We start from the raw sequence: 15,697 nt of genomic DNA on the forward strand, positions 1-15,697 counted from the left end.
GCTGGGTCGATTTTAACGTTAGCTAGCCAGGGAAATGTTGAGCCACATTAGCCAATTTATCTGATGAAATACATGAGTTTATGGTGTGAAAATTGGCTTGCTAATAAGGTCAGATGAGCTAACGTTAGTAACCTAACCAATTTGCTATAGTATTAACTGGTAACATTATACGACTAGAGGATCTAGATACTTTTGCTATCCTCTCTGGATTAAAACCAAATTATGATAAATGTACCATATTACGTATTGGATCACTAAAAAATGCACATTTTACATTACCATGTAGTTTACCAATTAAATGGTCTGACGGAGATGTGGACGTACTTGGTATACAAATCCCAAAATAAATAAACGATCTCAGTCCAATAAATGTTTATAGAAGGTTAGCAAAAACAGATAAGATCTTGCTACCATGGAAAGGAAAATACCTGTGTATTTGTGGGAAAATCACCCTGATGAACTCTTTAGTCATATCACAGTTTACCCTGATTTAACTCTTTAGTCATATCACAGTTTACCCTGATTAACTCCTTAGTTATATCACAGTTTACCCTGATTAACTCCTTAGTCATATCACAGTTTACCCTGATTAACTCCTTAGTTATATCACAGTTTACCCTGATTAACTCCTTAGTCATATCACAGTTTACCCTGATGAACTCCTTAGTTATATCACAGTTTACCCTGATTAACTCCTTAGTTATATCACAGTTTACCCTGATTAACTCCTTAGTCATATCACAGTTTACCCTGATTAACTCCTTAGTCATATCACAGTTTACCCTGATTAACTCCTTAGTTATATCACAGTTTACCCTGATTAACTCCTTAGTCATATCACAGTTTACCCTGATTAACTCCTTAGTTATATCACAGTTTACCCTGATTAACTCCTTAGTCATATCACAGTTTACCCTGATTAACTCCTTAGTTATATCACAGTTTACCCTGATTAACTCCTTAGTCATATCACAGTTTACCCTGATTAACTCCTTAGTTATATCACAGTTTACCCTGATTAACTCCTTAGTTATGTCACAGTTTACCCTGATTAACTCCTTAGTCATATCACAGTTTACCCTGATGAACTCTTTAGTCATATCACAGTTTACCCTGATTAACTCCTTAGTCATATCACAGTTTACCCTGATTAACTCCTTAGTCATATCACAGTTTACCCTGATGAACTCCTTAGTTATATCACAGTTTACCCTGATTAACTCCTTAGTTATATCACAGTTTACCCTGATTAACTCCGTCATATCACAGTTTACCCTGATTAACTCCTTAGTCATATCACAGTTTACCCTGATGAACTCCTTAGTCATATCACAGTTTACCCTGATGAACTCCTTAGTTATATCACAGTTTACCCTGATTAACTCCTTAGTTATATCACAGTTTACCCTGATTAACTCCTTAGTCATATCACAGTTTACCCTGATTAACTCCTTAGTCATATCACAGTTTACCCTGATTAACTCCTTAGTTATATCACAGTTTACCCTGATTAACTCCTTAGTCATATCACAGTTTACCCTGATTAACTCCTTAGTCATATCACAGTTTACCCTGATTAACTCCTTAGTCATATCACAGTTTACCCTGATTAACTCCTTAGTCATATCACAGTTTACCCTGATTAACTCCTTAGTTATATCACAGTTTACCCTGATTAACTCCTTAGTCATATCACAGTTTACCCTGATTAACTCCTTAGTCATATCACAGTTTACCCTGATGAACTCCTTAGTCATATCACAGTTTACCCTGATTAACTCCTTAGTTATATCACAGTTTACCCTGATTAACTCCTTAGTCATATCACAGTTTACCCTGATTAACTCCTTAGTCATATCACAGTTTACCCTGATTAACTCCTTAGTTATATCACAGTTTACCCTGATTAACTCCTTAGTCATATCACAGTTTACCCTGATTAACTCCTTAGTTATATCACAGTTTACCCTGATTAACTCCTTAGTCATATCACAGTTTACCCTGATTAACTCCTTAGTTATATCACAGTTTACCCTGATGAACTCCTTAGTCATATCACAGTTTACCCTGATTAACTCCTTAGTTATATCACAGTTTACCCTGATTAACTCCTTAGTTATATCACAGTTTACCCTGATTAACTCCTTAGTCATATCACAGTTTACCCTGATGAACTCCTTAGTCATATCACAGTTTACCCTGATTAACTCCTTAGTTATATCACAGTTTACCCTGATTAACTCCTTAGTCATATCACAGTTTACCCTGATTAACTCCTTAGTCATATCACAGTTTACCCTGATTAACTCCTTAGTTATATCACAGTTTACCCTGATTAACTCCTTAGTCATATCACAGTTTACCCTGATTAACTCCTTAGTTATATCACAGTTTACCCTGATGAACTCCTTAGTCATATCACAGTTTACCCTGATTAACTCTTTAGTCATATCACAGTTTACCCTGATTAACTCCTTAGTCATATCACAGTTTACCCTGATTAACTCCTTAGTCATATCACAGTTTACCCTGATTAACTCTTTAGTTATATCACAGTTTACCCTGATTAACTCCTTAGTGATATCACAGTTTACCCTGATTAACTCCTTAGTGATATCACAGTTTACCCTGATTAACTCCTTAGTTATATCCCAGTTTACCCTGATTAACTCCTTAGTTATATCACAGTTTACCCTGATGAACTCCTTAGTCATATCCCAGTTTACCCTGATTAACTCCTTAGTTATATCACAGTTTACCCTGATGAACTCCTTAGTTATATCACAGTTTACCCTGATTAACTCTTTAGTTATATCACAGTTTACCCTGATTAACTCTTTAGTCATATCACAGTTTACCTATTTGCTTATGGTTTTGCCTACACCTAGTGACCTGCTTTTTAAATTACATGAATAAAAAATATTCAATTTGATTTGGAACGGCAAACCAGATAAAATGAAAAGGGCCTATTTATATAACGAATATGAATTCAGAGAGCAGAAATTATTAAATAGTAAAGCACTAGACCTCTCACTAAAGGCTTCAGTCAAAAGTTATACTTAAATCCAAACTGGTTCTCTAGTCAATCGGTAGGAATGTCTCATCCTATGTTCAGGAATGGCCTTTTCCCCTTTATTCAAATTAAACCTGCTCACTTTCAGTTGTTTGAAAAGGAAAGCATCTCCAAAATATCATTATTTTTTAAACAAGCCTTAGAAAGTTGGTTGCAATGTCAGTTTAATCCACCTGAAATGACAGAACAAATAGTACAACAACTATTGTGGTTAAATTCAAATATACTAATTGATTAAAAAAACTGTTTATTGAATAAATGTTTAAAAAATATAGAATTTTAGTGAATGACATCATAAATAGGACTGGTGGAGTGTTGTCACACATGCAGCTAACACAGACATATGGAAATGTCTGCTCTACCCAAAATTACAACCAACTAATTGCAGCATTACCACAGAAATGGAAGAGGCAAGTAGAAGGGAGAAAGAGTAAGGAACTTGTATGTCGGCCCTGTATTAAAGAACATAAATGGTTAAAGAAAAGTGTGATAAATAAAAACAAACCAATTTCATTTAAGGACCAAAAAACTGACAACTGTGTTATATAAATTGCAAAACAGTTGGGAAGAGATTTTTGATGTACCCATTCCATGGCACATGGTTTATGAATTGATACACAAAACAACGCCGGATTCAAAACTTCAACTTTTACCATTTATATTACTATACAAAATTCTTGCAACTAATAGAATGTTAAATATATGGGGGATACAATCTTCCCAGCTCTGCAGATTCTGCTGTGAGGAGGCAGAGTCATTAGATCATTTATTTAGGTATTGTCCATATGGAGCTCATTTTTGGTCACAGGTCCAGGAATGGCTGAAGAATTGCAACATTTGCCTAGAACTAACATTACAGATAGCAATACTGGGTGATTTGAAAAGCTATTGTCAATCAATCAATAATATAATAATTATTTTAGCAAAAATGTTTATTTTTAATTTACAATCTGTAGAAGCTATGAGAATAGGAAGGTTCAATTATTTTGTGAAGCATCACAGCACAGTTGAAAAATATATGTAGAAATCCGAAATGGATGATGAGAGACAGGTGGGAGGGGTTGAGTGGAGCTGAAGGGTGGGACTAACAACAAGATAAACAATGTAGGGCATAAGGGAATGTAGAATGTATATAGGTTTGGAGCTTTTGTGAAATAGCATAGTTACAAATAGAAATCAAACTGGATGGACATCAGAAATAGAGGAAGGACTAAGAACAAACAAGAGAGAACTATTGTAAAGTAGACTGTCTGTAGAGTGTGTATAAGATGTATGGATTGAAGGTAGAAGCAGAAGTGTTTATTAGTTTACTCCAATTGGGGGATTGGGGAAAGGGTTTGGGGAATATTAATAAAGGTATATTCTTTAAAAAAGTATGTATGTCTATATAGGTATGTGTATGTATATATGTGTATATATTTGCATGCGTGTATGGATATATATATTTACCCCCCAAAATATGGGGGACTGGAAATGATGCAGACAATTACATTGGAAGCAACATTCTTACCGCAATATTAAGATGATCCACCCTCAAAAAAAAAAAAAATACATTATACGACTCCTTGCCATTCCTCAAGTTATAACGCGTTAGTTGCTTACTGCACGCTGGAAATCTGTGTGAAATGTTAACTCGTTATAGTTAGCTCACCAACGAACCTATATCTGTGAACTAATGTTTTCCCTCTACAGTATGTGGTTAATTTTCAGTATGAGAGAATTAGGTGAAAATGAGGCGTTGCTTGTTTAAAAACCTCTTAAGGATCTGCCCCTTTCCCCCCCCAATTTCCTCCTAAAATGACATACCCAACTCTAACTGCCTGTAGCTCAGGACCTGAAGCAAGGATATGCATATTCTTGATACCATTTCAAAGGAAACACTTTGAAGTTTGTGGAAATGTGAAATTAATGTAGTTGAATATAACACATTTGATCTGGTAAAAGATAATACAAAGAAAAAACATGCATTTTTTTGTATTTTTCCCATACCATCTTTGAAATGGAAGAGCGAGGCCATAATGTATTATTCCAGCCCATGTGCAATTTAGATTTTGGCCACTAGATGGCAGCAGTGTATGGGCAACATTTTAGACTGATCCAATGAACCATTGCATTTCTGTTCAAAATGTTGTATCGACTGCCCAAATGTGCGTAATTGGTGTATTAATACATTTTCAAGTTCATAATTGTGCACTCCCCTCAAACAATAACATGGTATTATTTCACTGTAATAGCTACTGTAAATTAGACAGTGCAGTTAGACTAACAACAATTTAAGCCCCTTCTGCCAATATCAGATATGTCTATGTCCTGGGAAATGTTCTTGTTACTTACAACCTCATGCTAATCACATTAGCTTACGTTAGCTCAACCTTCCCATGGGGGTCCCACTGATCTGGTAGAGGTTAAACAAGTGTAGCTGGAGCTGGGCCTGGCTTAAGCTGGATACCACTAGTGAAAGGAACACCACACGCTTTCCCTCTATCACTTTTTCAATACGGTGGATGGAAAGGGGTATGCCAGGTGTACTCTCTGCCTGAAAGAGACCAATTATGCCAACAAAGGATCTCATGCTCTGCTGGCACATTGTAGAACAGATGTCCACAGGCAGAAAGTGTACAATGTAATAATGTGCAGTAAAGCCCACAGATATTGTTTTTGTTGTGTTGGACTTGATAGTAACACGTGTGTGAGTGAGTGCGTGGGATTATATTTATTTTTTTACTCAGTGAACATTATTTTTGCACACATGTATCCTTGTGCAGTTGATCAATGTCTACAGAGGCCACTATAATAGAGCAACAATAGAATGCCTGTTTCATTCTATTTCTACTTCACAATGTTTTTCCCCCAGTATATTTAGTGTGGTCACAAGCATTCTATTATCAAGGCTAACCACAATATTAGTGTTTTCTTTCTCATTTGCTCTGAAGTCTGTGCAACAAATAACATTGGATTTTGCTTTCTTTCCTTTTTTAATTAGCTATTTTAGGGTCACATGAACCCGTTTTTATTTTACACACAGAGACTGATCATGTAGATCATATTCTGTTGGTTAATTAGTTAAAACCTGCGTTATTTATTGCTTGTTTCAGTGCAACAACAAAAAAGTGTCACCTTTTTGGTCCCTCAGAAGTTTGTATCCCTGTATTATGTAAAATAAAGAACTGAATGGTGTGGCAGCACTATGAGGTAACATAAAGAACTGAATGGTGTGGCAGCACTATGAGGTAACATAAAGAACTGAATGGTGTGGCAGCACTATGAGGTAACATAAAGAACTGAATGGTGTGGCAGCACTATGAGGTAACATAAAGAACTGAATGGTGTGGCAGCACTATGAGGTAACATAAAGAACTGAATGGTGTGGCAGCACTATGAGGTAACATAAAGAACTGAATGGTGTGGCAGCACTATGAGGTAACATAAAGAACTGAATGGTGTGGCAGCACTATGAGGTAACATAAAGAACTGAATGGTGTGGCAGCACTATGAGGTAACATAAAGAACTGAATGGTGTGGCAGCACTATGAGGTAACATAAAGAACTGAAGGGTGTGGCAGCACTATGAGGTAACATAAAGAACTGAATGGTGTGGCAGCACTATGAGGTAACATAAAGAACTGAATGGTGTGGCAGCACTATGAGGTAACATAAAGAACTGAATGGTGTGGCAGCACTATGAAGTAACATAAAGAACTGAATGGTGTGGCAGCATTATGAGGTAACATAAAGAACTGAATGGTGTGGCAGCATTATGAGGTAACATAAAGAACTGAATGGTGTGGCAGCACTATGAGGTAACATAAAGAACTGAATGGTGTGGCAGCACTATGAGGTCACATAAAGAACTGAATGGTGTGGCAGCACTATGAGGTAACATAAAGAACTGAATGGTGTGGCAGCACTATGAGGTCACATAAAGAACTGAATGGTGTGGCAGCATTATGAGGTAACATAAAGAACTGAATGGTGTGGCAGCACTATGAGGTCACATAAAGAACTGAATGGTGTGGCAGCACTATGAGGTCACATAAAGAACTGAATGGTGTGGCAGCACTATGAGGTAACATAAAGAACTGAATGGTGTGGCAGCACTATGAGGTAACATAAAGAACTGAATGGTGTGGCAGCACTATGAGGTAACATAAAGAACTGAATGGTGTGGCAGCACTATGAGGTAACATAAAGAACTGAATGGTGTGGCAGCACTATGAGGTAACATAAAGAACTGAATGGTGTGGCAGCACTATGAGGTAACATAAAGAACTGAATGGTGTGGCAGCACTATGAGGTCACATAAAGAACTGAATGGTGTGGCAGCATTATGAGGTCAAATAAAAAACTAGAAATGCTGTAAACGAGCATAATGTCTAGGCTTTTGCTCAGAAGACTAATTGTTTTGTGACTCGCAGATGATCTTGGTTCATTATTATTATTATAGTATTATTACTCAGTTTCGTCAGTGTGAAATGTAATTTTCCAGCAGTCTACAACAGTCTACAGCAGTCTACAGCAGTCTACAGCAGTCTACAGCAGTCTACAGCAGTCTACAACAGTCTACAGCAGTCTACAACAGTCTACAACAGTCTACAGCAGTCTACAGCAGTCTACAGCAGTGCACGCGTTATTTTTATTTAACTAGGTCAGTCATTGAGAACAACTTATTTTACTTAACAAATTACCAAGAGATACCAATGTTTCAATATTTGTCCTAAAAACATTAATGTTGTAGGCTGATTGAAACGATAGTTAATGTCCACTGCTTTTATACAGGAGAGTTGTAGTGCCTGTTAAGTGGTGGTTCAGTTCAGTGTTTTGATTAATGCTCCTTCCCAACCAGGAAATGTGGCTGATGCCAGAAAGAAAGATGAAGCTCTCCCTCCCTGCAACAAAGCTTTATTTTACGCATGCACCATCTGGTCACGTGATGCTGATCTGTTACCCAGCAAGCTCATTATCAGGCAGCCATCTTGGTGTCTATCATCGGAGCAGCGACTCACAGCCTACTCTATCTGAGCTAGCCGGGCGAGAGGAGAGGCAGAGCGTTGTTATCCCAGTACCCAGACCGCACCGCGCTGCAGAGACGCACAGAGGAGAGGGCAGGGCTGCAGCCTTTGTTGAGACAGACGCACGGTGGCTTTTCTCCTTACTCATCTGTGAAGGGCGAGGAATAACAAACCCAGCATCCATCCAGCCTCCTCTTTTCTCTCTCCCTTTGTTTTTAGCACATAGACTGGCCTTACTTTGCATTGCCTGTCTTTCTGGAGAGAGCTGCGTTGTTTCCATTTGCCTCTCAGCCCTCTATTCGCTGAGTCATCATGGCAGACCTGATGGCCCAGCCCGACGCCCCGACTCCCACCACCGATAAGATCACGCAGGCCGCCCGGGAGACCATCTACCTGTGTAACTTCCGCGTGTCGGTGGACGGAGAATGGCTCTGTCTCAGGGAGCTGAACGACATCTCCCTCACCCCAGACCCAGAGCCAGCCCACGAAGGTACAGACAGGGCTGAGGCTGACCTAGTCTAGGAGGATGGGGAGGGTCGGGGGTGGGTGGATGTTCAGGAGGATGTTGTGGTAATGAATTACATCATTGGTTCTCAGCGCTTGGTAACCCACTGATTTAACTCAATTACAAGAGTGTCTTGCAGGGAGGAGTGCTGGGATATAGACACTCAGGATATCCTCTCTCCATCCTGCCTCCGTACAGTAACAGACCAGTGTTTTCAATGCCCTCGTTTAGCTGTGGCGCTGCACCACACGTTGAAGATGCTAGAACAGTCCACATTTTACTTTTCTTCTACAAACAAAAGGCGCAATGACAAATTAGACAACCCCATGGAATATTTGATCTATTAACTTTTATACTGAATAAAAATATAAACATAACATGGGCTGAATAAAATATCCCAGAAATGTTCCATAACGCACAAAAAGCTTATTTATCTCAAATTTTGGGCACAAATTTGTTTACATCCCTGTTAGTGAGAATTTCTCCTTTGCAAAGATAATCCATCCACCTGACAGGTGTGGCATATCAAGAAGCTGATTAAACAGCATGATCATTACATAGGTGCACCTAGGTAAAACCATGCGGTTTTGTCACACAACACAATTTCACAGATGTCTGAAGTTTTGAGGGAGTGTGCGTTTGGTATGCGGACTGCAGGAATGTCCACCAGAGCTGTTTTATCTTTGTATTTAATATTTAACTAGGCAAGTCAGTTAAGAACACATTCTTATTTACAATGATGGCCAAACCTGGTCAATTCTGCGCCGTCCTTTTTAGAGAATATGGCTGTATGGCCAACCGGCCTCACAACCGCAGACCATTTGCACAACTGAAGAATAGAAACCAGAAACCAAGCTCGTCGTCCTGACTGACGATGTTCAGCATCGTAACTGACTTCAGTGGGCAAATGCTCTGATGGCCACTGGCACACTGGATAGGTGTGCTGTTCACAGATTAACCCGGTTTCAACTGTCTAATGCTCTGATGGTCACTGGCACACTGGATAGGTGTGCTGTTCACAGATTAACCCGGTTTCAACTGTCTAATGCTCTGATGGTCACTGGCACACTGGATAGGTGTGCTGTTCACAGATTAACCCGGTTTCAACTGTCTAATGCTCTGATGGTCACTGGCACACTGGATAGGTGTGCTGTTCACAGATTAACCCGGTTTCAACTGTCTAATGCTCTGATGGTCACTGGCACACTGGATAGGTGTGCTGTTCACAGATTAACCCAGTTTCAACTGTCTAATGCTCTGATGGCCACTGGCACACTGGATAGGTGTGCTGTTCACAGATTAACCCGGTTTCAACTGTCTAATGCTCTGATGGTCACTGGCACACTGGATAGGTGTGCTGTTCACAGATTAACCCGGTTTCAACTGTCTAATGCTCTGATGGTCACTGGCACACTGGATAGGTGTGCTGTTCACAGATTAACCCGGTTTCAACTGTCTAATGCTCTGATGGTCACTGGCACACTGGATAGGTGTGCTGTTCACAGATTAACCCGGTTTCAACTGTCTAATGCTCTGGATCGACGTGTACTACAGTTCCAGTTCTCGCTGATATCCAGCAACTTCGCCATTGGAGGAGGAGTGGGACGCCATCCCACAGCCATTGGGACGCCATCCCACAGCCATTGGGACGCCATCCCACAGCCATTGGGACAACATCCCACAGCCATTGGGACACCATCCCACAGCCATTGGGACGCCATCCCACAGCCATTGGGACAACATTCCACAGCCATTGGGACGCCATCCCACAGCCATTGGGACACCATCCCACAGCCATTGGGACGCCATCCCACAGCCATTGGGACGCCATCCCACAGCCATTGGGACGCCATCCCACAGCCATTGGGACGCCATCCCACAGCCAGTGGGACGCCATCCCACAGCCAGTGGGACGCCATCCCACAGCCATTGGGACACCATCCCACAGCCATTGGGACACCATCCCACAGCCATTGGGACAACATTCCACAGACCACAATCAACTCTGAGAAGATGTCACGCTGCATGAGGCACATGGTGGTCACACCAGATACCGGTTTGCTAAGCACCTAACTTTGTTTTAAGATATCTGTGACCCACAGATGCATATCTGTATTCCCAGTCTTGTGAAATCCATAGATTAGAGCCTAATTTATTTAAATTCACTGATTTCTTTATGAATTTTAACTCAGTAATGTCTTTAGAAATTGTTGCATTAATATGGTTTGTTCAGTGTAGCTTGCTTTTTGTTCTAGGCGAGATAAATGTTCTTCTTGAGGTGCATTCAAGTTGAGTGCCACAAGTCGCACAACAGTAATTTAAAATAAACAGATGTATTAACCCATCCATTTCCCCCTCTTATGTTCTTATACAGGTTTTCATACACTACTGGTCAAAAGTTTGGACACAACTACTCATTGAAGGGTTTTTCTTAATTTTTTGCTATTTTCTACGTAGTTGATTTGTTCACTATTATTCTACTATGCAATTACACATGGAATCATGTAGTAACCAAAAAAGTGTTAAACAAATCAAAATCTATTTTATATTTGAGATTCTTCAAATAGCCACCCTTTGCCTTGACAGCTTCGCACACTGTTGGCGTTCTCTCAATGAGCTTCACCTGGAATGCTTTTCCAACAGTCTTGAAAGAGTTCCCACATATGCTGAGCACTTGTTGGCTGCTTTTCCTTCACTCTGTGGTCCAACCCATCCCAAAACATCTCAATTTGGATGAGGTCAGGGGATTGTGGAGGCCAGGTCATCTGATGCAGCACCTTATTGGTCAAATAGCCCTTACACAGCCTGGAGGTGTGTTGGGTCATTGTCCTCTCAAAAAATAAATGATAGTCCCACTAAGCCCTAACCAGATGGGATGGCGTATCGCTGCAGAATGCTGTGGTAGCCAAGCTGTTTAATTGTGCCTTGAATTCTAAATAAATCGCTGACAGTGTCAACAGCAAAGCACCCCCACACCATCTCACCACCAACTCCGCCATGCTTCATGGTGGGAAATACACATGCGGAGATCATCCGTTTACCCACGCCGCATCTCACAAAGACACTGCGGTTTGAATAAAAAATCTCCAAACTCCAGACCAAAGGACAAATTTCCACCGGTCTAATGTCCATTGCTTGTGTTTCTTGGCCCAAGCAAGTGTCTTCTGATTGGTGACCTTTTAGTAGTGGTTTCCTTTGCTGCAATTCGACCATAAAAGGCTGATTCACACAGTCTCTCTCTGAGCCTTTGATTTTGAGATGTGTCTGTTACTTGATGTGTCTGTGAAGCTGGTAACTAATGAACGTATCCTCTGCAACAGAGGTAACTCTGGGTCTTCCTTTCCTGTGGTGGTTCTCATGAGAGCCAGTTTCATCATTGCTCTTGATGGTTTTTGCACTTGAAGAAACTTTCAGTTCTTGAAATGTTCCGGATTTACTGACCTTCATGTGTTAAAGTAATGATGGACTGTCATTTCTCTTTGCTTATTTGAGCTGTTCTTGCCATAATATGGACTTGGTATTTTACCAAATAGGGCTGTCTTCTGTATACCCCCCTACCTTGTCACAACACAACTGATTGGCTCAAACGCATCAAGAAGGGAAAGAAATTCCACAAATTAACTTTTAACAAGTCACACCTGTTAATTGAAATACATTCCAGGTGACTACCTGATGAAGTTGGTTGACATAATGCCAAGAGTGTGCAAAGCTTTTGTCAAGGGTGGCTACTTTGAATAATTTAAAATATATTTTGATTTGTTAACACTTTTTTGGTTACTACATGATTCCATAGTTTTGATGTGTTCACTATTATTCTGCAATGTAGAAAATAGTAAAAATAAACAAAAACCCTTGAATGAGTAGATGTTCTAGAACTGTTGACAAGTAGTGTACAGTACACATTTTTCATACATGGTACTGTTTTATATACAGCAATCACATAACAATAATACATTACTGAACATAGGCAGCCCATCCCACCTATCACAATAGACCACCCTCGTTTGGTTTCCATGTATATTTTTTAATTGTGATGTTTTACATTTTTAACTGTTCTAATCATATAGTATCCACAGATTGTGAGCTAAAGATGAAAACATTTCCTACTAGTATTGTTATTATTTATTGACTATGGCTTTCCAAATCTCCCAACATTGCTATTTGTAAGGTTCATTTTAAGTGAATGTTGTGAATTATTATTTATTTTTTTCAATTAAATTCTGCCCTTTTTCTCCGCAATTTTGTGATTACAATCTTGTCTCATCGCTGCAACTCCCCGACGGGCTCGGGAGGCGACGAGGCGGCGGTCGAGTCATGTGTCCTTTAAAACATGACCCGCCAAACCGCACTTCTTAACACCTGCCCGCTTAACCTGGAAGCCAGCGGCACCAATTTGTCTGAGGCAACACCATTCAACTGACGACCGAGGTTAACCTGCAGGCACCCGGCCCGCCACAAGAATTCGCCAGAGCGCAATAAGCCCCCCTGGATCATTGTTATTCTAACTTCCTGCAACGCTTATAAAGTCTTCCCCCGCCCTCCTTTTGGAAAATCTGACCACGACTCCATTTTGTTACTCCCAGCCTATAGAAACGCCCGTGCTCAGGTCTGTTCAACGCTGGTCCGGCCAATCGGATTCCACGCTTCAAGATTGCTTCGATCACGTGGACTGTGATATGGTCCGCATAGCGTCGGACAACAACATTGATGAATATGCTGATTCGGTGAGTGAGTTTATTTGCAAGGGCATCGGTGATGTTGGACCCACAGTGTCTATTAAAACATTCCCCAACCAGAAACCGTGGATTGATGGCAGCATTCGCGCAAAACTGGAAGGGCGAACCACTGCTTTTAATCAGGGCAAGGTGACCGGAAACATGACCGAATACAAACAGTGTAGCTATTCCCTCCAAGGCAATCAAACAAGCTAAGCGTCAGTATAGAGCCAAAGTAGAGTCGCAATTCAACAGCTCAGACACGAGAGGTATGTGGCAGGGTCTACAGTCAATCACAGACTACAAAAGAAAACCCAGCCCCGTCACGGATCACGATGTCTTGCTCCCAGACAAACTAAACAACTTCTTTGCTCGCTTTGAGGACAATACAGTGCCACTGACACGGCCCGCTACCAAAACCTGCGGGCTCTCCTTCACTGCAGCCAACATGAGTAAAACATTTAAACGTGTTAACCCTTGCAAGGCTGCAGGCCCAGACGGCATCCCCAGCCGTGTCCTCAGAGCATGCGCAGACCAGCTGGCTGGTGTGTTTATGGACGTATTCAATCAAACCTTATCCCAGTTTGCTGTCCCCAAATGCTTCAAGAGGGCATTGTTCCTGTTCCCAAGAAAGCTAAGGTAACTAAGCTAAATGACTACCGCCCCATAGCACTCACTTCCGTCATCTTGAAGTGCTTTGAGAGACTAGTCAAGGACCATATCACCTCCACCCTACCTGACACCCTAGACCCACTCCAATTTGCTTGCCGCTCTAATAGGTCCACAAACGATGCAATCACACTGTACACTGCCCTAACCCATCTGGACAAGAGGAATAACTATGTAAGTATGTTGTTCATCGACTACAGCTCAGCATTTAACACCATAGTACCCTCCAAACTCGTCATTAAGCTCGAGACCCTGGGTCTCGACCCCGCCCTGTGCAACTGGCTCCTGGACTTCCTGACCGGCCGCCCCCAGGTGGTGAGGGTAGGTAACAACATCTCCACCCCGCTTATCCTCAACACTGGGGCTCCACAAGGGTGCATTCTCAGCCCTCTCCTGTACTCCCTGTTCACCCACGATTGCGTGGCCATGCACGCCTCCAACTCAATCATCAAGTTTGCAGACGACACTACAGTGGTAGGCTTGATTACCAACAACGATGAGACGGCCTACAGGGAGGAGGTGAGGGCCCTCGGAATGTGGTGTCAGGAAAATAACCTCACACTCAATGTCAACAAAATAAAGGAGATGATCGTGGACTTCAGGTAACAGCAGAGGGAGCAGCCCCCTATCCACATCGATGGAACAGTAGTGGAGAAGGTGAATGTTTTTTAAGTTCCTCGGCATACACATCACAGACAAACTGAATTGGTCCACTCACACAGACAGCATTGTGAAGAAGGCGCAACAGCGCCTCTTCAACCTCAGGAGGCTGAAGAAATTCGGATTGTTACCAAAAACACTCACAAACTTTTACAGATGCACAATCGAGAGTATCCTGTCGGGCTGTATCACCGCCTGGTACGACAACTGCCCTGCCCACAACCGTAAGGTTCTCCAGGGGGTTGTGAGGTCTGCACAACTCCTCACCGGGGGCAAACTACCTGCCCTCCAGGACACCTACACCACCCGATGTCACAGGAAGGCCAAAAAGGTCATCAAGGACAACAACCACCCAAGCCACTGCCTGTTCACCCTGCTATCATCCAGAAGGTGAGGTCAGTACAGGTGCATCAAAGCTGGGAACGAGAGACTGAAAAACAGCTTCTATCTCAAGGCCATCAGGCCATCAATACTGACTCAACTCTAGCCACTTTAATAATGGAAAAATTGATGTAATAAATGTATCACTAACCACTTGAAACAATGCCACTTTATATAATGTTTACATACCCTACATTACTCATCTCATATGTAGATACTGTACTTTATACCATCTACTGCATATGCAAAATTATTTTAACGACACCTTCGCCAAATACATTTAAACTCAGTTTATCACAATACCTGACATTTAATCATAGTAAAGATTCCCTGTCTTCAGTCAGTTAGGATCACCACTTTATTTACAGAATGAGAAATGTCAGAATAATAGTAGAGAGAATGATTTATTTCATCTTTTATTTCTTTCATCACATTTCCAGTGGGTCAGAAGTTTACATACTCTCAATTAGTATTTGGTAGCATTGCCTTTGAATTGTTTAACTTGGGTAGCCTTCCACAATAAGTTGGGGTGAATTTTGGCCTATTCCTCCTGACAGAGCTGGTGTAACTGAGTCAGGTTTGTAGGCCTCCTTGCTCGCACACACTTTATCAGTTCTGCCCACATTTTCGTTAGGATTGAGTTCAGGGCTTTGTGCTGTTCACTCCAATACCTTGACTTTGTTGT

General features: G+C 41.1%; 1 protein-coding gene across 2 annotated transcripts in view; it reads left to right on the forward strand.

The window, feature by feature from the left end:
• Window positions 1–15,697, forward strand: part of LOC110525138 (protein RUFY3) — a 107,184-nt gene that overhangs the window by 6,063 nt on the left and 85,424 nt on the right. Inside the window, exon 1 of one of the 2 annotated variants that reach the window (XM_036979179.1) lies at window positions 7,842–8,572. The exons of the other annotated variant lie outside the window; for it this stretch is intronic. Coding sequence (XP_036835074.1) covers window positions 8,395–8,572 — 178 coding nt within the window. The 5' untranslated portion in view covers window positions 7,842–8,394. Of the gene's footprint in view, window positions 1–7,841; window positions 8,573–15,697 lie in introns of those variants that run through there. 2 annotated transcript variants of the gene reach the window in all.

Source organism: Oncorhynchus mykiss, chromosome 6, assembly GCF_013265735.2.
Source record: "Oncorhynchus mykiss isolate Arlee chromosome 6, USDA_OmykA_1.1, whole genome shotgun sequence".
Classification (NCBI taxonomy): Eukaryota; Metazoa; Chordata; class Actinopteri; order Salmoniformes; family Salmonidae; genus Oncorhynchus; species Oncorhynchus mykiss.